General features: G+C 46.4%; 1 protein-coding gene across 2 annotated transcripts in view; it reads right to left on the bottom strand.

The window, feature by feature from the left end:
* LOC134927392 (ATP-binding cassette sub-family B member 5-like) overlaps window positions 1–24,438 on the bottom strand; it is a 382,371-nt gene that overhangs the window by 155,366 nt on the left and 202,567 nt on the right. For both annotated transcript variants that reach the window (XM_063921771.1, XM_063921772.1), the window contains exons 5-7: window positions 11,074–11,116; window positions 10,754–10,945; window positions 10,310–10,481 (exon numbers count right to left, since the gene is read on the bottom strand). In XM_063921771.1, coding sequence (XP_063777841.1) covers window positions 10,310–10,481; window positions 10,754–10,945; window positions 11,074–11,116 — 407 coding nt within the window. The remainder of the gene's footprint in view (window positions 1–10,309; window positions 10,482–10,753; window positions 10,946–11,073; window positions 11,117–24,438) is intronic.

The raw sequence follows: 24,438 nt of genomic DNA, 5'->3' as shown, positions 1-24,438 counted from the left end.
CCCGGCCAGCCGCAGGAGCTGCGCTGGCCGGGAGTTACTCCTCAAATGCAAAAGCATTGCCGCTGTGTGATGCTTTTGCATTTCTATGGGGGAAGGGGGGTGGGGTGGCACTGACATGCGGGGCGTCCCCCCGCATGTCTTAGTGCCTGATCGTAGCTGTGCTAAATTTAGCACCGCTATGATTAACTCGGAATGACCCCCATTGTTGCTCCTGCTTCTCCTTGATAAGACATTGTTGCTCTTGCTTCACCTTGATAAAAGGCGAAGCAGGAAGAACTATAGCAGCACAATAAGTGCTATAAGTACATCTCCCCCACAGAAACATATTGTCAGGGAAAAGGGTTAGCTTTATATCTCATACGTCCTAGAGGATGCTGGGGATGCTTCAAGAACCATGGGGTATAGACGGGATCCGCAGGAGACATGGGCACTTTAAGACTATAAAAAAGGGTGTGAACTGGCTCCTCCCTCTGTGCCCCTCCTCCACACTCCAGTTAGATTCTGTGCCCAGAGAGACTGGTCACACACTGAGGAGCTCTCCTGAGTTTCTCGGAAAAGACTTTATGTTAGGTTTATTATTTTCAGGGAGCACTGCTGGCAACAGGCTCCCTGCATCGTGGGACTGAGGGGAAAGAAGCAGACCTACTTCTGGGAGTTTCAATGCTCTGCTTCTTAGGCTACTGGACACCACTAGCTCCAGAGGGTCTGATCACTTGGTACGCCTAGATGCTCATTCCCGGAGCCGCGCCGTCACCCCCCTTGCAGAGCCAGAAGAAAGAAGCCGGGTGAGTAAAAGAAGAACAGAAGACTTCAGTGACGGCAGAAGACTTTATCTGAGGTACCGTGCAGCCTCCGCGCTGCGCGCCATTGCTCCCACACACAAGCGGCGCTTCAAGGGTGCAGGGCGCAGGGGGGGTGCCCTGGGCAGCATGTATACCTCAGATAGAGACTGGCAAGAGAAATATTAAGTGCCTGGGCACTAAATACAGACCCCCGCCAGTATAAATACACTGCTCAAAAAAATAAAGGGAACACTAAAATAACACATCCTCGATCTGAATGAATGAATATTCTTATTAAATACTTTGTTCTTTACATAGTTGAACGTGCTGACAACAAAATCACACAAAAATTATCAATGGAAATCAAATTTATTAACCCATGGAGGTCTGGATTTGGAGTCACATTCAAAATTAAAGTGGAAAAACACAGTACAGGCTGATCCAACTGTGATGTAATGTCTTTAGAACAAGTCAAAATGAGGCTCAGTAGTGTGTGTGGCCTCCATGTGCCTGTATGACCTCCCTACAATGCCTGGGCATGCTCCTGATGAGGTGGCGGATGGTGTACTGAGGGATCTCCTCCCAGACCTGGACTAAAGCATCCGCCAACTCCTGGACAGTCTGTGGTGCAACGTAGTGTTGGTGGATGGAGCGAGACATGATGTCCCAGATGTGCTCAATTGGATTCAGGTCTGGGGAATGGGCGGGCCAGTCCATAGCATCAATGCCTTCGTCTTGCAGGAACTGCTGACACACTCCAGCCACATGAGGTCTAGCATTGTCTTGCATTAGGAGGAACCCAGGGCCAACCGCACCAGCATATGGTCTCACAAGGGGTCTGAGGATCTCATCTCGGTACCTAATGGCAGTCAGGCTACCTCTGGCGAGCACATGGAGGGCTGTGTGGCCCACCAAAGAAATGCCACCCCACACCAATACTGACCCACTGCCAAACCGGTCATGCTGGAGGATGTTGCAGTCAGCAGAACGTTCTCCTTGGCGTCTCCAGACTCTGTCACGTCTGTCACATGTGCTCAGTGAGAACCTGCTTTCATCTGTGAAGAGCACAGGGCGCCAGTGGCGAATTTGCTAATCTTGGTGCTCTCTGGCAAATGCCAAACATCCTGCACGGTGTTGGGCTGTAAGCACAACCCCCACCTGTGGACGTCGGGCCCTCATACCACCCTCATGGAGTCTGTTTCTGATCGTTTGAGTAGACACATGCACATTTGTGGCTTGCTGGAGGTCATTTTGCAGGGCTCTGGCAGTGCTCCTCCTGTTCCTCCTTGCCCAAAGGCGGAGGTAGCGGTCCTGCTGCTGGGTTGTTGCCCTCCTACGGCCTCCTCCACGTCTCCTGATGTACTGGCCTGTCTCCTGGTAGCGCCTCCATGCTCTGGACACTACGCTGACAGACACCGCAAACCTTCTTGCCACAGCTCGCATTGATGTGCCATCCTGGATGAGCTGTACTACCTGAGCCACTTGTGTGGGTTGTAGGGAGGTCATACAGGCACGTGGAGGCCACACACACTACTGAGCCTCATTTTGACTTGTTTTAAGGACATTACATCAAAGTTGGATCAGCCTGTAGTGTGTTTTTCCACTTTAATTTTGAGGGTGACTCCAAATCCAGACCTCCATGGGTTAATAAATTTGATTTCCATTGATAATTTTTGTGTGATTTTTTTGTCAGCAAATTCAACTATGTAAAGAACAAAGTATTTAATAAGAACATTTCATTAATTCAGATCTAGGATGTGTTATTTTAGTGTTCCCTTTATTTTTTTGAGCAGTGTATATAGAAAATAGCGGGGCTGAAGCGCGCCATTAAGGGGGCGTCAGGGGCAAATGCAGGATTTAGCGAGGGGGGTTTCTGTGGGTGGGTGTGTATGTATATGCGTATGTATGTGTAATAAATTATATATATATATATACATACACACACACAAATACATATATATGTACGGAAGCAGGACGGCACTCATAGAGACTGGTAAATCATAGAAAATCAGCACAGGACGCTGTAGCTGTTTGTCAACGTTTCAGAGTTAAGACTCCTTTAAAAGAGTCTAACTCTGAAACATTGACATACAGCTACAGCGTCCTGTGCTGAATTTCTATGGTTTACCAGTCTCTATGAGTGCTGTCCTGCCTCCGTACATATTATCTGATTCTGACGGGCAACAGAGCATGTTGTGCGGTACTAGTAAGGAGTGCCTGTCATCATTTACTAACTTACATATACAGCGTTTTACTGTATGCACTACACCAGGGTCTGGAGCAGAGGGGCGGCTGCGGCAGTGTGAGGGCAGAGAGAGCTGCTGTGGCTGAGCATGCGCAGCCAGCAGCTCCCACAGCACCTGGGACATTCTATAAGCATAGCTCTCTGCCAGGGCCGGATGAGATAAACAGGAGGAGATGTGAGGAACACAGGAGGAGACAGGAAGAACACAGGACGGGAAGATGGGAAGAAAGTGAATGAAAAAAAGCCCAAAATACGTACCTATAAACACACAAATTAGCATGACTAGCACTAAGGCAGTAGATAACCTGCGGGTCAGCACAAAAGAGAGGCAACTATCAGTTTAGCATTAGAGGGAGCATTGTCTCACAGGCATCACTGGGACAATCAGCCAGTACTTTCCGGGAGCATCTGGAGAGGTTGGGGGTCTCCAAGTGATAGGAGGCAGCAAGGAATCCACTTTTACAGAAGGCAGACTCATGAGAGATACTGGAGGAGGAGGAGGGATGGAGAGAGAGCGAGAGAGAGAAAGAGAGATAGGAGGGATGGTGGAGACACAGGCGTGAGACAGAAGCCAGATGCAGAGACTCAGGGAGAGATAGAAAACAGAAGGGAGAGACAGCACGTTGCAGTGAGTGCAGGGAGAGACAGGCAGCACACAGGAAAGCTGCTGTACTGGTGGGACAAGAAAGCAGAGTACTATTTTTTTAGAGGGGGCATGCACACCTCCTGGAATTGGCCACGCCCCCTGTCGGCGGCCGTGTTACTTTGAAGGGCCATCAGTATGGGTGGGTCCCTTCTGCCTACTGCCCTCATCCTTTTCCACCCACTCCTTTACACACTTACAGTGATGATGGCAGCAGAGTGTGCTCCTAATGCCCAGCAGCAATCATGCCTCCAGCAGTTCTCCTGTGTTCTGCGCAGTGATGTTTGCTGGCTCTGCTTCTGGGTCACGTGTATGGTTCATGGGAGGGGAGATGCTGTGTGCCGAGTTGCCCAATGATTGTGATGCTTCCGGGAGCCGGCCATGGAGGGTGCAGAGCAGGATGGGTAGGGACAGTGTTTGTGGCAGTATGGGGGCTCCTGGACAACCGCCCGTTCTCTCCGCCTATAATCCGGCCAGAGAGTCTCTGCTGTTGCGGCAGCTCCAGCTCCGCGTCCGCGATCGCTGCTATTGCTGAGACGGAGACACAGCTGTCTCTGTCTCAGAAGGTTTTTTAGTACTCGGAAACCCCCCCTACGTGCGCCACTGGGTGTGGATTAGCCCTCACAGCTCAAACCAGTGCGATTTTCTCCTCAGAGACGCTGGCCCTGCGAAAGCACTGCTGAACAGATCACAGTGAAAAACTGGGGGGGGGGGGGGGCACAGTTGTTTAGTGCAATATATGTTAAAAATAAAACACAATGTATAATGAGCGTGGTGTAAAAGAGCTGATAAATGTCTTCGGTGTTTTCCCCGACGGAAAGTACTGGGGTCTATCCCTTATAGTCGGCATGTCTGAGGCCGAGTGCTCTGCCACAAACGGCTATGGGAATGTCTCTGTCGGCACCGCCGACTCCTGATGGTACTTAGTTCATGTAAATAAGTGTCAACATGTTAGTAGATGTATACTTTTCCAAAGAGAAAACTATATGAGAGACACAGACGTGTGTGGGTGACCCTGTCGGCACCAACAAATCTGACTGGGTAAAAATTGACATGATAATGTGATGCATTTCAGAAAGCTATACCTGTATGTATTGTATATATATATATATATATATATATTATATATATATATATGTGTGTGTGGACAGAGAATGAGGTAATAAAGGCGACCGCTGATGCCAGACAATTTAGAAAACTAGGCAGTTTAGTAAAAAATGGAAAGCATTTATTATGTAGCACCTTGATCTAACCTCAAATACTAAGTTAAGCTATTTACTCCTCTCTTTTTTGAAATTTTGTCGTTTTTATTCCTGTATATTTTATGTCCTACTTTTTATGTTTTTTTTGGAGTCTTTCTACGAGTGTTTTATGCGTTTTATTTATCCTCTTGTGCATGTATTTTTACTGTATTAATCCCCACCTTTTTAACACTCGGATTTGTTTTAGTGCTTCATAATAAATGCTTTCCATTTTTTACTAAACTGCCTAGTTTTCTAAATTGTCTGGCACCAGCGGTCGCCTTTATTACCTCATTCTCTGTCCACACACTTTTATTCTAGGCATCTATACCAGTGCCTTATTTTACCTTAGGTAACAGGCTGACGCCCTAATAAACTATAGGGAGTGCCCACTAAGCAGTTCTTTTTAGTCATTTTATTGTTTGGTCCCAATACTAGTGTTGACATTTGAAATACTGCATCTGTGGCGCTGATAGCTTCCCTGGTACATATATATATATATATATATATATATATATATAATTATATATATATATGTATGATACGGTTGCATAGATCTGTGGCTCGAACACATACGTAATAATTTTTGTGGAGGACGTAATATTAATAATCTATTTCCCTCAGACCCCTCGGGGTCGCAAAACTGGTATTTTGCCCAGTTACTACTCCCTGATATCGACACGAATACTATTTCTTATGTCGACCATGATGTTTCCTGATTATATCCACAACATCGGCATTCAGTACATGTTTCATATACACTAAGAACGTATTAACGTCACTAGGGACCCTGCTGTTCCTGACAAAAATATATATATGAGATATATATATATAGATATATGTATGTATATGTGTATTTAAATGTGTATATTCATACTAAAATTTATAATGAATGCTGAAGTAAAGTTATTCCTTCTCATGTGCTGGTCGCTCTGTTGAAAAAGCTCTAGGTCAGCCGTGACAAGATGGTTTCAAATCCTCACGAGGAGCCCGAGTGTTTATTCTTTTCCCGCCGTGGATAGAATAAAGTGAGAGTCAACCCCTGTTCTGCACGGGGCCCTGTCACAAAGGATCGTATACAGGAAGCTAAGTGATATTTTAATGATATGCTTTGATTATACTTGCATTACATGTGCATGGGGGAATGCTTGTATTCAGAAATGGTCGGTTACCTTGTCATCCGAAATAATTACCCTGGGGAGAGATGGGATACTCCTTAATTTGGGTCATATCTAGAACATTGCAGCATACTGCCGTGCGACTACAAGAGGTATGAGACTCTTGGGTTCGCGGGCCAACTCCATGGCGGTCTCGGCTAGGAGGGCGTGGATTCACCAATGGAATGCTGATGAATGCTGCCGAGAAGAAATGGAGTCTCTTCCCTATGAAGGTGAAGTCTGGTTTGGTGTTGGCCTTGTTAAGTTGATCTCGGCAGATGCCACTGGTAAGTCTACCTTCGTGCCCTATATTCCCTCACAACGGTTGGTGACGCATTATTGTAGGATGCAGTCATTTTGTCCAAATAGATACGGATTTCCCTTTTCTTTGCAGGTAGAGGAAGGTTGGGTCTATCTTGCGGGAGCCCACACCGGTGGGACCACGTCTAAAACTTCTCAGTCAGTCCTGGAAAGGACATGGACCAGTGAGTTTTAAGAATAGAGTCCCTAGGGGAACATACTGGAGTTTTCAGATGTTTCCCCTCACCGATATTTAAAATCGACCTTACCGATTCTCCTCCGAACGGGGAGGTAGTATGCGACACAAAACGAGAGTTGTGTTAGGATCAGGCCATTGTCCTGGTGTCCCGGTCAAAAAATAAATAAATAAATAAAAAGGGCTGTTATCCAAGCTTTTTCGTGCTCCCGAGGCCGGACGGCTCGGTCAGACCAATCCTATGTCTGAAATCCCAGAATTTCTGCTTAAAGAAGTTAAAATCCAAGAGGGAATCTCTCATGGCAGGGATCTCCAATCTGAAAAAGGAGAAAGGAGGTCTAATTACGGTTTCTTTCGCATTAGGCTTACCTGAGGTTTGCAATTCAGGATTGTCATTACCAATTTCACCAAGGTGAGGGCGGTATGATGGTTGTCCTTCGATAGTGTGGAGTCATTATTATTCTGTACGGGGACGCTCGCCTGATTACGGCAAGGTCAAGTAACCAAGTGGTTGATTTCTTCCAGTGGAAAAGGCTCTGAGGATCCAGAGTCTGATCAGACCTGCAACAGTATCAATCCAACAATACATTCAGTTGCTAAAAAAGATGGTTGCAGCCTACAAGGCCGTTCAGTGGGCAAGTGAAATGCCAGGGTGTTTTTAGCGGGACCAGTTGGACAAGTGGTCCGGTTCCCTCCTGGGATAATCTTATTTTTCAAGACCAGAATCTCACTCCTGTGGTGGCGGGTCAGTCCTCATTTCTTACGCCACGGATCCATGCCTCCGAGGCGTAGGAGCTGTCATACAGGAGGAACACTACCAAGGAAGAGGGTCAAGTTAGGATACTTGTCACCACATTAACGGTCTAAAGTTAAGGCCCGTTAATAATGGTTTTCTACAAACGAAAAACGGAGCAGAATTGGCAGAAGCCAGAAAGATTTTCCACTGCGCGATGAATCATATACGTGCTCTGTCAGCGATGTTCGTTCCAAGTGTAAACAACTGGGAAGCAGACTTCCTCGGCAGACACGTTCTCCATCCAGGAGAGTGGAGTCTTCATCAAGAGGTTTTCACAGAAGTGATAAGTCATTGGGGAATTCCTCAAATAGACATGATGGCGTCTCACCTCAATAAGAAACTTCAGAGATATTGTTCCAGGTCGAGGGACCCTCAAGCAATAGCGGACGCCCTAGTGGGTTTTTTCAGTTGGTATATGTGTTCCCTCCACTTCCACTCTTTCCAAAGATGCTAAAGATCATAAGAAGAACAAAGGTTCAGGTGATCCTCATTGTTCCAGAATGGTCAAGGAGGGCTGGTATCCGGATCTTCAGGAATTGCTCATAGGAGATCCCTGGCCTCTTCCTCTACGAGAGGATCTGTTACAGCAGGGGCCGTGCATGTGCCAAGAATTACCGCGGTTTCATTTGACGGCTTGGAGGTTGCAAGCCGGTTCCTAGCCCGAAAGGGTATTTCCAGTAAAGTCATCCCTACTCTTCTTTAGGCAGAAAAGGAGTAATGTCAAAACATTAACACCGTATTTGGAGAATGTATGTGTCTTGGTGTGAATCCAAGAAGGCTCCTATGGAAGAATTCCAGTTGATTCGTTTTCTCAAATTTTATTACAAGATCGAGTGGATGTGGGTCTTAAGTTGGGCTCGGTTAAGGTTCAGATTTCAGCCTTATCGGGTTTCTTCCAAAAAACAATTGGCCTCCTTTCCAGAAGTTCATACTTTCGTAAAAGGAGTGTTACACATCCAACCTTCCTTTGTGTGCCCCCTGTGGCACCATGGGATCTTAACGTGGGGTTGCAGTTCCTGCAATCCCATTGGTTGAACCTTTACATAAGGTTGAGTTGAAATTCCTCACTTGGAAAGTGGTCAGGCGGTTGGCCTTGACATCCGCAAGGCAGGTGTCTGAATTAGCGGCTTTGATTCACAAGAGCCCCTGTTTAATCTTCCATGAAGATGGAGTGGAGTTGAGAACTCGTCAGCAATTTCTGCCAAAAGTGGTTTCATCGTTTCACATGAGCCAACCTTTATTGTGGTACCGGTGGCTACTGACGCCTTGGCGGAATTGAAGACTCTCACTGTGGTCAGAGTTTGAATATTTATGTCGCCAGAATGGCTCAGATCAGGAAAACGGAGGCTCTGTTTATCCTGTATGCTCCCAACAAGATTGGGGCGCCTGCTTCCAAGCAGAATATTGCACGCTGGATCTGTAATACGATTAAGCATGCTCATTCTACGTCTGGATTGCCGTTACCGAAATCGGTGTAGACCCATTCTACCAGAAAGGTGGGCTCATCCTGGGTGGTGGACCGAGGGGTCTTGGCCTTGCAGTTTTGCCGAGCAGCTGCTTGGTCGGGTTAAAACACCTTTGCGAAGTTTTACAAGTTTGATTCCCTGGCTAATGAGGACCTCTTGTTTGGTCAATCGGTGCTGCAGAGTCATCCGCACTCTCCCGCCCTTTCTAGAGCTTTGGTATAAACCCCATGGTTCTTGAAGCATCCCCAGCATCCTCTAGGATGTATGAGAAAATAGGATTTTAATACCTACCGGTAAATCCTTTTCTCTTAGTCCGTAGAGGATGCTGGGCGCCCGTCCCAGTGCGTACTATTTCTGCAGTTATTGGTTATGGTTACACACATGTTGTGTTGCGTTTAAGCCAGCCTGTTGCTGGCGTTATTCATGCCATAGCATGCATTATGCTGTTATTGGTTGTGTTTGCACACAGGTTGTGTTACGTTTTATGTCAGCATATTGCTGCATATTTTTCATGCCTTCGGCTGGTGTTCTGTTGAATGCCACGTTCTGCGGCATGCTTGAGGTGTGCGCTGGTAAGACGTTCACCGTGGTTTAACAATAAATTATTTCCTCGAAATGTCCGTCTTCCTGGGCACAGTTCCTATAACTGAAGTCTGGAGGAAGGGCATAGAGGGAAGAGCCAGTTTACACCCTTTTTTCAAAGTCTTAAATTGCCCATGTCTCCTGCGGATCCCGTCTATACCCCATGGTTCTTGAAGCATCCCCAGCATCCTCTACGGACTAAGAGAAAAGGATTTACCGGTAGGTATTAAAATCCTATTTTAATTAAATATTGAAAGGAGGGAGAAGTGTAGAAAGACCACCATACTTACACACAGTATCATACCTCCCAACATCGGAAGGCTGAAATGCGTAACCGCCCACCCTAAAAGGGGGCATGGCCTGTGAAAAGGGTGTGTGGCTTCATGGGGATGCCTCTAACGTAAGCCACGCCCCCATTGTCATCACTAAGGGGGCAGCCCAGCGCTCTGTGAGCTGCTGGCATGCCCCCCTGTCCCTGTGTTTCCAGTGAACAGACGCTGTAAGCATGCTCACAGTGTCTATTCACCGCTGCTCGGGACAGGAGCCTCCCAACTGCCCCCCTCCCCACAGCGGGACACTGCAGCCCATGGGTGGGACAGCGGGACAAAGTGTAGATGCAACAGCTGGCCTGTATGAAAGGGTAGGTGAGAAGAAGCCATTACTGAAGAAAAAAAACATCAATTCATGGCTGAAGTTTGCAAGAAACATCAGTGCGACCCTACTACAATGTGGGATAAGGGTTTTTAGTCAGATGAGACAGAAATTGAGTGTTTTGGCCTCAATTCAAAATGCTATGTGTGGAGCAAACCTTTCATTGCCCAGGAAACACCAAACCAACAGTGAAGAATGGGGATGGCAGCATCATGTAATTCACTTTATGCAAACATGTCACAGTCATTACCTTGGAGCATATGGCAGTTGAAATTGCTACAAGTGGACTGGTAGCCAAGATGACCAGTGCGAGTTTCCAACCTTTAACGAGCCCAATCACTAGTCCTGCCACACATGTTGAACAATTCTGTACAAGATGGCCAACTTTATCTCCTATTCCATCATTGATTTTATTAACATCCCTAGCAAAATAAAGCACAATCAGTAACAATAATGGTAAAGTAATGTATAAATTATGAATAAAAGTCTCATTGGACAAGGCTAGACTATACAGTAGGGTCTATTTACTAAATTGCAGGTTTTTAGAAGTGTAGAGGTTGCCCATAGCAACCAGATTCTACTTTTTATTCATCGAGCACCTTATAGAAGATAATAGCTAGAATAAGATTGGTTGATATGGGCATCTCCACTTCAAAACCCCACACTTTAGTAAATATACCCCTAGGTCTCTTACTCTGTAAGACGAGTGTTGAGTTCTCCAGATTTGGTGACATCAAACCAGCTCATTTCTTGGGATAATACAGAATGGAAAAACAGTTTCCTCATTTTCCGTGTCTGTCTGGCGGCAGCTAGAACCCACAGGGAGACCTGGAAGTATCCAAAGATGATAACAGCAGCTCCTATTCCAACATAGTACAAGGAAAACCTGGGGAGAAATGTAGCAACCTCATAACACTCCATAATACACATGTAAGAAAGTGGTGCAGAAATCAAGCGTAAATAACTTAGGTCATACACAACGTCACAACCATGTGTTAGCACTGATAAACTTACTCAGACATCTGCTCAGACAGTGGTTTGAACTGAAGACATTCAGCTGTTTCAAAATAATAATAGAAAAGAAAATGTTACTGTTTTGTTTCAAATGTAGATTATATTACGTACCCAAATATTTTATTACTTATTGTGATTGCATTATTGTTTGGACAAGTACAGTATATTTTAACTCTCAAAATTTCAAATATATACTTTACTATATAATTTTTTTCATTAAAATATTATTTTAGTGAAAAAATATAAAACAAACATGTATATACCCTTACATGTGTATATTGTGTTGCATTGTGTCCCATCTTAGAGTAGTTGTCATCAGGCCTGGCGCTACCCGCTCAGTGGAGCTATGCACCGCATGTAGGCACCGGGTATGAGAGGCGCTCTCCCCCGTATGCTGCCAGCCTGCTGTTGTGCCGGCTGACAGCAGTTTTCCTGAGCAGCAAGCTGCTGGGCTCGCTCATCCCTGTTCCCCCTGCCAACGGCTTCCGCTCTGCTCAGAGTGTGGAAGGAAATGCTGGGGCTGGAGCTCCCACACACCACATGACTGGAATGAGGCGAAGGCTGAACTACTGTGGAAGGGGTAACAGGAGAAATCGGAGAGTTGCCGAGGAGCTGTTGGACAGTGGTGGGAGCAGAAGTGGGGGCATCATGTAAGTGCAGTGCTGTGTCTATGTGGCAAAATGTACAAGCGGCACTACTACTGTGGGAATAATGTGCAAGCGGCACTACTACTGTGGGCATAATGTATATAGGGCCTAATTCAGACCTGATCGCTATGGTGCGTTTCTTGCATCCCTGCGATTAGGTAGTCGCCGTCTACAAGGGGAGGGGGAATTCGCTGCGCAGGGGTGCGATCGCATGTGCGGGAGAGCTACACAAACAGAAGTTTGTGCAGTCTCTGCACAGCCCAGGACTTAAAGGCCCTACACACTGGGCGATCTGACTGCAAGATATGAACGATCTTGTTCATTAATGAAGGAGATACCGTTCATATCGTGCAGTGTGGAGGCACAGTGGCAAACGCAGGATTTACTTTGGGGGGTTTCCAAATGGAACACTATATATATATATATATATATATATATATATATATATATATCGTTCTCCAAAGTCGGTATAACACGGCACTCACAGGGTTTGAAATAGGCAAAAATTTCTGGTTTATTAGTGACGTTTCGGAGCTCTTAGCTCCTTCTTCCAGACCACACCAAGTATAAAAGAACATACAAACACTTACCCCTTGAAGTACCCTCCTGCATCAGCGCCGCACGCCGCGCCCGGCCGCACCTGAGGTTCGGATCCCATCCCGATGACATACTTCCGGTTTGGTACTTCCGGTCGTTGTCATAGAGACCACCCGGCTTGCGTTCCATCCCGGAAGTCACCATGGAAACCCGATCTCCAGCGCCCGTCAGCGCGCACTAGCAGCAGCTGAAATACATTTAAAACCAACATTAATCCAGTGATATAATTATTAAAACACAAACATCATCCAAGGGAGAACATGAATCATGTAAATACAAATAATGTTATAAAGAACAAAATATTATTCTGCATGAGTTAAATATGTTCCAGGGCAAATAGTGATATCTAATGCACCCCTATTAATGGTTTAAATCTACCAAAAATGACTATAACATTCCATATATAGTAAATACCCTATATGGACAGTATGGGATAACACATATCACATTATACTGTTCCAATTAATTTTTTCATTGAGGCCAAGCGGAGCCATGGTGTTCAACCTGAACATCCATCTGGCTTCACATAGTAACAGTGCTTTGCTGCGATCACCCCCTCGTAGGGATTCTGGAACATGATCGATCATGAAGTAGCGTAACTCTGATAACAAATGGCCATTATTCTTAAAGTGCCTAGCTACCGGTTGGTCAATTGATTTACCTGATAACGATAAATCGATGCTGGAGCAATGAAGAGCCATACGCTCCCTAAAACTACGGGTGGTCTGTCCCACGTAGTATAATCCGCATGGGCAGACAACAACATATACCACGTACGTGCTTTTACACGTCATTACATGACGAATCTCAAAAGTTTTCTCTGTATGGGGGTGTTTAAAACTTTTACACGGTGACATATATTGGCAAGTAACACAGTTAAAGCAGCTATAGCAACCAGGTTTCTTGAAATGTACATTAGGGTGTCTGGGGATACCTCTGCCCGAAATATCGTTTTTTACCAACCTGTTTTTAAGATTACGACCGCGTTTAAACGCGGCCATCGGTCTAACATCTTTAAAACATGGCAGATCACTATCAGATTTTACAATCGGCCATAATGCTTTTGTGGCCCGATCAATGATGGGGCTTGCCACCGTAAAGGTACTCACCCATGGAATTACCTTCTCGTCTTTCTTTCTATTTGATTTAAGTAATTCAGACCTCGACATCCCTAACACCTGTTGTTTTTGTAGTTGCAGCAGGTCGTGGTCATAGCCACGAGCTCTAAACTTGTCAATCAATATGTCAAGATCGTCAGAGATTTTTGATGTGTCACTAGTAATTCTCGCCACCCTCATCATCTGTGACAATGGTAGTCCCCGTTTCAGAGACCCCGGGTGATGACTCCCCGCCAGGAGGAACGTGTTGCGATCCACGTCCTTGAAATGGACGCCGGTCTCCACACGACCCCCACTGACCCGGACCACCACATCTAAAAACTGAATCTCCTCAACACTATGAGAGTACGTGAATTTAATAGTTGTGTCCATCCCATTGACTTCCTGCATCAATTGTTCAAACGCATCAATACCCCCGGTCCATAGAATGAAAATATCATCTATGTACCGGGTGTATCTAAGTATATTACAACTGACCTCCGGCCTATTCAGAAACATCATATCCTCCATGTCAAACATGTAAACATTCGCGTACACCGGAGCCACTGCTGACCCCATTGCGCAACCGCGCAACTGTACATAATACCTGCTGTCATATAAAAAATAATTATTTTTTAGTGTTAATTCAAGTAATTTCAGGAACAGACAATGATTAAATATAGACTCATCAAGAAACTGATGTAAAAACCGCCTCATCGACGCCAGCCCCCAGTATGAGGGATTGACGTGTACAGGCTAGATACATCAAGACAACATAATAACGTCCCCTCTGGTACTGCATCAATCTCCATCAATAATTTGATGAAGCTAGTTGTGTCTTTGAGAAAAGATTCCTTTAATAATAGCAGTGGCTGTAGAATAAAGTCCAACAGTTGAGCAATCGTTTGCAATAGGGATTCACGAGCAGAAATAATCGGCCGAACTGGGGGGTTTGCCATGTTCTTGTGCAACTTCGGCAGTGTATACAGAACTGGGACCTTAGGGAATTCTTTGTGAAGAATTTTCTGTAAAGCTGGAGAAATAACACCTTCTAGGACCGCCCCATCCAAAATCACACGTAATTCCAACTGGAATTTCTTGGTCGGATCAAAGGACAGTTTCTTGTATACATCTGTCTCCCCTAGTTGCCTTTCAATCTCACGCCGATACTCCTGGATTCCCTGGATCACAATGGCCCCGCCTTTGTCGGCGGGCCTAATGATGATGTCTTCATAACTGGCAAGATCTTGTAACGCTGCGGTTTCTGCTCTAGATAAATTTTTCTGCACTTTACCCGGAGCTGATTTGAACCTATTGACGGAGTCATCCAATAGGCGGTTGAACGTCTTGAGCGAGGGGTTAATTGATGGGGGGTCATAAGTAGACCTGGTGACTGTATTTATAAATCTTTCAACAGGGGTTCCCTCCGGTCGCACAGGTTTATTTTGGAAGTGTTCCTTCAAGCGTAGGTTACGTGCAAACCTATGATGTTCTCTTGTCCACTCAAAGTCATCATGCATATTCGTGGGGACAAAAGAGAGGCCCCGTTGTAATACCCCAATTTCCACCTCCGTCAATGCTCTTTCTGACAGGTTAATTATAGCAGTTTCTTCGCTGCTTTTCCTGTGGTTGCCCCTTTTGTTTTGTCCACCCCTGCGGGTGGCCGCTCTTTTATGGGTTTTTCCGCCCCCGGGGTTTTCCCTAAAGGGACCCTCGCCGAGGTACTAGGTTCATCCGACTCCGATATAGCAAAGTCACTGTCACTATGACTCAAAGAAGTATCTGTATGCTTGTGAGGACGTGGTGTCTCTTTCTGCCATGGCCTGCGTCTGCGGCTCCTGTCACTGCCCCGCCGTGAGGTCTCACCACCAGAGAGCCATCTGTAGACCCTATTTTCCTCGTAGTCGTTATCCACCGTGTGCTTCTTATTACGCTTAAATTTAAGCAAGTCACATTTATATTGGTCACATTTCTGGTCGAGTTTCGTTAACCAGCTTGAGTTCACTGGATCATCCAACACCACTTTAACCTCTTGTTTTAATTTCTCAATTTTTGAGCGTGTTAGGTCCAGTTCACGTCTGGACTCTTCGATCACGAGGACCATTAGGTCCAGGGCACATCTGTTCAATATGCCGACCCATTTCCTTACAAAGTCAGGGTTGTTGCGGCCAATTGTAGGGGTATTTCTAGAGCGGAAGCCTCTTGGGATTTTTTTATCTCGGTAGTATTCCGAGAGAGAAGAGGCATGCAGTAAATAATCAGTCTCACGTCGTCTTAACTTGAATAACTGAAAGTAAATGTCCTCCATACTTTGTGCATCATCTTTCACATTAATAGGTTCATGCAATAGATTTCCCTCAGTTTGCTCCGGAGTGAAGCCAAACACCTCCCCTGGTGGAACAGTGAAATTAAGACAACCCGCCACCTCCTGGGAGGCCAATGCCCCCTGTGGTACCTCCATTTTCCCAAAGCGAGATACACAAAGAAAAATTCTTGCCTTTCAGCACTGTGCTAACAAGCACAGAAGATTACTTGCGGGATGTCCAGGGTATAGTTAAAAGGGTAATTCCATCAACACATAATATAGTCAGGTGCCATACCACATACTGCCCAATGCAGTGTATACAGTCCTCCAATTCAGTCGGCACTCTTCTTGACGAGTCTATATTTAATCATTGTCTGTTCCTGAAATTACTTGAATTAACACTAAAAAATAATTATTTTTTATATGACAGCAGGTATTATGTACAGTTGCGCGGTTGCGCAATGGGGTCAGCAGTGGCTCCGGCGTACGTGAATGTTTACATGTTTGACATGGAGGATATGATGTTTCTGAATAGGCCGGAGGTCAGTTGTAATATACTTAGATACACCCGGTACATAAATGATATTTTCATTCTATGGACCGGGGGTATTGATGCGTTTGAACAATTGATGCAGGAAGTCAATGGGATGGACACAACTATTAAATTCACGTACTCTCATAGTGTTGAGGAGATTCAGTTTTTAGATGTGGTGGTCCGGGTCAGTGGGGGTCGTGTGGAGACCGGCGTCCATTTCAAGGACGTGGATCGCAACACGTTCCTCCTGGCGGGGAGTCATCACCCGGGGTCTCTGAAACGGGGACTACCATTGTCACAGATGATGAGGGTGGCGAGAATTACTAGTGACACATCAAAAATCTCTGACGATCTTGACATATTGATTGACAAGTTTAGAGCTCGTGGCTATGACCACGACCTGCTGCAACTACAAAAACAACAGGTGTTAGGGATGTCGAGGTCTGAATTACTTAAATCAAATAGAAAGAAAGACGAGAAGGTAATTCCATGGGTGAGTACCTTTACGGTGGCAAGCCCCATCATTGATCGGGCCACAAAAGCATTATGGCCGATTGTAAAATCTGATAGTGATCTGCCATGTTTTAAAGATGTTAGACCGATGGCCGCGTTTAAACGCGGTCGTAATCTTAAAGACAGGTTGGTAAAAACCGATATTTCGGGCAGAGGTATCCCCAGACACCCTAATGTACATTTCAAGAAACCTGGTTGCTATAGCTGCTTTAACTGTGTTACTTGCCAATATATGTCACCGTGTAAAAGTTTTAAACACCCCCACACGGAGAAAACTTTTGAGATTCGTCATGTAATGACGTGTAAAAGCACGTACGTGGTATATGTTGTTGTCTGCCCATGCGGATTATACTACGTGGGACAGACCACCCGTAGTTTAAGGGAGCGTATGGCTCTTCATTGCTCCAGCATCGATTTATCGTTATCAGGTAAATCAATTGACCAACCGGTAGCTAGGCACTTTAAGAATAATGGCCATTTGTTATCAGAGTTACGCTACTTCATGATCGATCATGTTCCAGAATCCCTACGAGGGGGTGATCGCAGCAAAGCACTGTTACTATGTGAAGTCAGATGGATGTTCAGGTTGAACACCATGGCTCCGCTTGGCCTCAATGAAAAAATTAATTGGAACAGTATAATGTGATATGTGTTATCCCATACTGTCCATATAGGATATTTACTATATATGGAATGTTATAGTCATTTTTGGTAGATTTAAACCATTAATAGGGGTGCATTAGATATCACTATTTGCCCTGGAACATATTTAACTCATGCAGAATAATATTTTGTTCTTTATAACATTATTTGTATTTACATGATTCATGTTCTCCCTTGGATGATGTTTGTGTTTTAATAATTATATCACTGGATTAATGTTGGTTTTAAATGTATTTCAGCTGCTGCTAGTGCGCGCTGATGGGCGCTGGAGATCGGGTTTCCATGGCGACTTCCGGGATGGAACGCAAGCCGGGTGGTCTCTATGACAACGACCGGAAGTACCAAACCGGAAGTATGTCATCGGGATGGGATCTGAACCTCAGGTGCAGCCGGGCGCGGCGTGCGGCGCTGATGCAGGAGGGTACTTCAAGGGGTAAGTGTTTGTATGTTCTTTTATACTTGGTGTGGTCTGGAAGAAGGAGCTAAGAGCTCCGAAACGTCACTAATAAACCAGAAATTTTTGCCTATTTCAAACCCTGTGAGTGCCGTGTTATACCGACTTTGGAGAACTTTATAATTAGGACTCTGGCACCGGGGGACGTTGCATTACTATCGAGTGCCGACTGAATTGGAGGACTATATATCAGTGACGTGCGGTGAGGTCACTGGTTGGGGAGGCACTGGCAGCTAAGAAGCCCCCCCCCCACCCCACCTGAAAAAAAAAAAAAGTGTGGTCCTCCAACACACCAGTAAAACCAGCACTAGGCAGAACCAGCTAGGGGGAGTAATGCCATAGCAGGGGAGACACTCAGTGTGGGGTCCCCCTGCCATTACATTAATCTGCCCCCCAGCCAGTCAGCCCAGGGTTGGAATTACTCGGAAAGTGGGAACCCCAAAAAATAAAAATGGGGTCCCCCTCCCGAGCAGTAACCAGCACTGGGCTGATAGCCCAGTGCTATGCCCCGCACCCCTGGTGGTGGTGGGTGCGGGGTTCATTGTGTGTTAATATTGTTCTTTACAGGTGGCCTACAGGTCCCAGCAAGCCTGCCCCAGCATGCTGGCACTTGGAGAACCACAAGTGCCAGCATGCCCGGACACAAAGGGCCTGCTGGCACCTGTAGTCCACCTGCAAAGAATAGTAATATTGTTCTTTACAGGTAGCCTACAGGTCCCAGCAAGCCTGCCCCAGCATGCTGGCACTTGGAGAACCACAAGTGCCAGCATGCCCGGACATAAAGTGCCCGCTGGCACCTGTAGTCCACCTGTAAAGAAAATATTAAAATAAAAACACCACACTATCTTGAAAATAAACTTTATTAAACTGCGTCTTCACCTGGGGGCGGCGGCCTTTAAGCTCTTTTGCGTGTCCGCCGCCTTCCCAGGGCTTCCGGCGTCTTCACCTGGGGGGGCGCCACCCCCCCAGGGCTTCCAGCGTCTTCACCTGGTGGGCGGCGGCTGCTAAGCTCTTTTGCATAGCCGCCGCCCAGCCAGGACTTCCGGCGTCTTCATTCTTCAGGAGCTCTTCACTGCTCCTCCTCCGCCGTCGGACTGACTCTCCTCCGCCTCGCGCTGACTTATATAAGTCAGCCGGCGGGGGCGGGGCGATGACGCGGCGAGCCGTGATTGGCTCACGGCGGCCATCTTGAATTTAAAAAATGACGCTGAGGCGCCATTTTTGAAACTGGAACCGCTCCGCTGCCAAACTCTGCAGAATAAAGGTAATTTCCGCCGCCGCCGCACCACCGCCGCAACCCGCACCGCCGACGCCCGCTCCACCGCCGCATCCCGCCGCCCGCACCATCGTCGCATCCAGCCGCCCGCACCTCCTCCCCCGCGTCGCCCACACAGTGATTGACAGCGGATCCAGGGACGGATCCGCTGGCCAATCACTGTGGCCTCACTGACAGGGACGTGCTTTCATAGGTTGAAAGCACGTCCCTGTATGAAAGCGGCACCACTAATGGTGCCGCTTTCCCATATATTTTCAATGGGCTTTTACAGCCCAAGGCTAGTCCCCGCCCGTGCCCGCCCCCCGCTCCCCATACTTTCCGCAGTGACAACGGGAGGCACCACGATCGGTGCCTCCCAAATACATAGAGAGGGGAGAAATGTAAAGAATAATATAAAGAAGATACATATGACACATCTTCTTAGTATTATCTTAATCATTATGACAGGGGAGGCACTGCCTCCCCTGCCTCCCCTGACTGCACGTCCCTGCTATATATATATATATATATATATATATATAAGTGACGGGACATTCTATCTATATATACAGTATATATATATATATATATATATATATATATATATGTATATATATATTCCACAGAATGTATGAATGTGTGTTTTCTATATATATATTAGTGATGAGCGGGTTCGGTTTCTCGGAAACCGAACCCCCCGAACTTCACGCTTTTTACACGGGTCCGAGGCAGACTCGGATCTTCCCGCCTTGCTCGGTTAACCCGAGCGCGCCCGAACGTCATCATCCCGCTATCGGATTCTCGCGAGGCTCGGATTCTATCGCGAGACTCGGATTCTATATAAGGAGCCGCGCGTCGCCGCCATTTTCACACGTGCATTGAGATTGAAAGGGAGAGGACGTGGCTGGCGTCCTCTCCGTTTAGAATAGAAATAGATAGTGAGAGTGAGACACTTGATTTACTGGAGCTTAGGAGTACTCAGAGAGTGCAGAGTTTACTAGTGACTGACCAGTGACCACCAGTGCAGTTTTATTATTATTTAATATAATCCGTTCTCTGCCTGAAAAAAAACGATACACAGTGACACAGTATACCATATCTGTGCTCAGCCTCAGTGTGCTGCATCATCTATGTATATGTGACTGTGCTGAGTGCTCACTGCTCACACAGCTTAATTGTGGGGGAGACTGGGGAGCAGTTATAGCAGGAGTACATATATTTAACAGTGCATACTTTTGCTGCCAGAGTGCCACTGCCAGTGTGACTGACCAGTGACCAGTGACCACCAGTATATTGTGATTGTCTGCCTGAAAAAGTTAAACACTCGTCGTGTGGTGTTTTTATTCTATAAACGCATTCTGCTGACAGTGTCCAGCAGGTCCGTCATTATATAATATATACCTGTCCTGCAGTAGTGATATATATATATTTTTTATATCATTATCATCCAGTCTATACTAGCAGCAGACGCAGTACGGTAGTCCACGGCTGTAGCTACCTCTGTGTCGGCAGTCGCTCGTCCATAATTGTATACCTACCTGTGGTGGTTTTTTTTTTTTTCTATCTTCTTCATACTAGTAGTTAACTTTAGGAGTCTGCAGTGCTGACAGTGTCCAGCAGGTCCGTCATTATATAATATATACCTGTCCGGCTGCAGTAGTGTTATATATATATTTTTATATCATTATCATCCAGTCTATATTAGCAGCAGACGCAGTACGGTAGTCCACGGCTGTAGCTACCTCTGTGTCGGCAGTCGCTCGTCCATCCATAATTGTATACCACCTACCTGTTGTGTTTTTTTTTTTTTTCAATCTTCTTGATACTAGTAGCTTACTTTAGGAGTCTGCAGTGCTGACAGTGTCCAGCAGGTCCGTCATTATATAATATATACCTGTCCGGCTGCAGTAGTGATATATATATATTTTTTATATCATTATCATCCAGTCTATATTAGCAGCAGACGCAGTACGGTAGTCCACGGCTGTAGCTACCTCTGTGTCGGCAGTCGCTCGTCCATCCATAAGTATACTAGTATCCATCCATCTCCATTGTTTACCTGAGGTGCCTTTTAGTTGTGCCTATTAAAATATGGAGAACAAAAATGTTGAGGTTCCAAAAATAGGGAAAGATCAAGATCGACTTCCACCTCGTGCTGAAGCTGCTGCCACTAGTCATGGCCGAGACGATGAAATGCCAGCAACGTCGTCTGCCAAGGCCGATGCCCAATGTCATAGTACAGAGCATGTAAAATCCAAAACACCAAATATCAGTAAAAAAAGGACTCAAAAATCTAAAATAAAATTGTCGGAGGAGAAGCTTAAACTTGCCAATATGCCATTTACCACACGGAGTGGCAAGGAACGGCTGAGGCCCTGGCCTATGTTCATGGCTAGTGGTTCAGCTTCACATGAGGATGGAAGCACTCAGCCTCTCGCTAGAAAAATAAAAAGACAAGCTGGCAAAAGCACAGCAAAGAACTGTGCGTTCTTCGAAATCACAAATCCACAAGGAGAGTCCAATTGTGTCGTTTGCGATGCCTGACCTTCCCAACACTGGACGTGAAGAGCATGCGCCTTCCACCATTTGCACGCCCCCTGCAAGTGCTGGAAGGAGCACCCGCAGTCCAGTTCCTGATAGTCAGATTGAAGATGTCAGTGTTGAAGTACACCAGGATGAGGAGGATATTGGTGTTGCTGGCGCTGGGGAGGAAATTGACCATGAGGATTCTGATGGTGAGGTGGTTTGTTTAAGTCAGGCACCCGGGGAGACACCTGTTGTCCGTGGGAGGAATAGGGCCATTGACATGCCTGGCGAAAATACCAAAAAAATCAGCTCTTCGGTGTGGAAGTATTTCAACAGAAATGCGGACAACATTTGTCAAGCCGTGTGTTGCCTTTGTCAAGCTGTAATAAGTAGGGGTAAGGACGTTAACCACCTCAGAACATCCTCCCTTATACGTCACCTGCAGCGCGTTCATCATAAGTCAGTGACAAGTTCAAAAACTTTGGGCGACAGCGGAAGCAGTCCACTGACCAGTAAATCCCTTCCTCTTGTAACCAAGCTCACGCAAACCACACCACCAACTCCCTCAGTGTCAATTTCCTCCTTCCCCAGGAATGCCAATAGTCCTGCAGGCCATGTCACTGGCAATTCTGACGAGTCCTCTCCTGCCTGGGATTCCTCCGATGCATCCTTGCGTGTAACGCCTACTGCTGCTGGCGCTGCTGTTGTTGCTGCTGGGAGTCGATGGTCATCCCAGAGGGGAAGTCGTACTCGTAAGACCACTTTTACTACTTCCACCAAGCAATTGACTGTCCAACAGTCCTTTGCGAGGAAGATGAAATATCACAGCAGTCATCCTGCTGCAAAGCGGATAACTGAGGCCTTGGCATCCTGGGCGGTGAGAAACGTGGTTCCGGTATCCATCATTACTGCAGAGCCAACTAGAGACTTGTTGGAGGTACTGTGTCCCCGGTACCAAATACCATCTAGGTTCCATTTCTCTAGGCAGGCGATACCGAAAATGTACACAGACCTCAGAAAAAGTCTCACCAGTGTCCTAAAAAATGCAGTTGTACCCAATGTCCACTTAACCACGGACATGTGGACAAGTGGAGCAGGGCAGGCTCAGGACTATATGACTGTGACAGCCCACTGGGTAGATGTATGGACTCCCGCCGCAAGAACAGCAGCGGCGGCACCAGTAGCAGCATCTCGCAAACGCCAACTCTTTCCTAGGCAGGCTACGCTTTGTATCACCGCTTTCCAGAATACGCACACAGCTAAAAACCTCTTACGGCAACTGAGGAAGATCATCGCAGAATGGCTTACCCCAATTGGACTCTCCTGTGGATTTGTGGCATCGGACAACGCCAGCAATATTGTGTGTGCATTAAATCTGGGCAAATTCCAGCACGTCCCATGTTTTGCACATACCTTGAATTTGGTGGTGCAGAATTATTTAAAAAACGAGAGGGGCGTGCAAGAGATGCTGTCGGTGGCCAGAAGAATTGCGGGACACTTTCGGCGTACAGGCACCACGTACAGAAGACTGGAGCACCACCAAAAAAGCCTGAACCTGCCCTGCCATCATCTGAAGCAAGAAGTGGTAACGAAGTGGAATTCAACCCTCTATATGCTTCAGAGGTTGGAGGAGCAGCAAAAGGCCATTCAAGCCTATACAACTGAGCACGATATAGGAGGTGGAATGCACCTGTCTCAAGCGCAGTGGAGAATAATTTCAACGTTGTGCAAGGTTCTGCAACCTTTTGAACTTGCCACACGTGAAGTCAGTTCAGACACTGCCAGCCTGAGTCAGGTCATTCCCCTCATCAGGCTTTTGCAGAAGAAGCTGGAGACATTGAAGGAGGAGCTAACACAGAGCGATTCCGCTAGGCATGTGGGACTTGTGGATGGAGCCCTTAATTCACTTAACAAGGATTCACGGGTGGTCAATCTGTTGAAATCAGAGCACTACATTTTGGCCACCGTGCTCGATCCTAGATTTAAAACCTACCTTGGATCTCTCTTTCCGGCAGACACAAGTCTGCTGGGGTTCAAAGAACTGCTGGTGACAAAATTGTCAAGTCAAGCGGAACGCGACCTGTCAACATCTCCTCCTTCACATTCTCCCGCAACTGGGGGTGCGAGGAAAAGGCTCAGAATTCCGAGCCCACCCGCTGGCGGTGATGCAGGGCAGTCTGGAGCGACTGCTGATGCTGACATCTGGTCCGGACTGAAGGACCTGACAACGATTACGGACATGTCGTCTACTGTCACTGCATATGATTCTCTCCCCATTGAAAGAATGGTGGAGGATTATATGAGTGACCGCATCCAAGTAGGCACGTCAGACAGTCCGAACTTATACTGGCAGGAAAAAGAGGCAATTTGGAGGCCCTTGCACAAACTGGCTTTATTCTACCTAAGTTGCCCTCCCACAAGTGTGTACTCCGAAAGAGTGTTTAGTGCCGCCGCTCACCTTGTCAGCAATCGGCGTACGAGGTTACATCCAGAAAATGTGGAGAAGATGATGTTCATTAAAATGAATTATAATCAATTCCTCCGTGGAGACATTGACCAGCAGCAATTGCCTCCACAAAGTACACAGGGAGCTGAGATGGTGGATTCCAGTGGGGACGAATTGATAATCTGTGAGGAGGGGGATGTACACGGTGATATATCGGAGGATGATGATGAGGTGGACATCTTGCCTCTGTAGAGCCAGTTTGTGCAAGGAGAGATTAATTGCTTCTTTTTTGGTGGGGGTCCAAACCAACCCGTCATTTCAGTCACA

Source organism: Pseudophryne corroboree, chromosome 5 (genome assembly GCF_028390025.1).
Source record: "Pseudophryne corroboree isolate aPseCor3 chromosome 5, aPseCor3.hap2, whole genome shotgun sequence".
Classification (NCBI taxonomy): domain Eukaryota; kingdom Metazoa; phylum Chordata; class Amphibia; order Anura; family Myobatrachidae; genus Pseudophryne; species Pseudophryne corroboree.
This window is presented reverse-complemented; position numbering and strand designations above follow the sequence as displayed.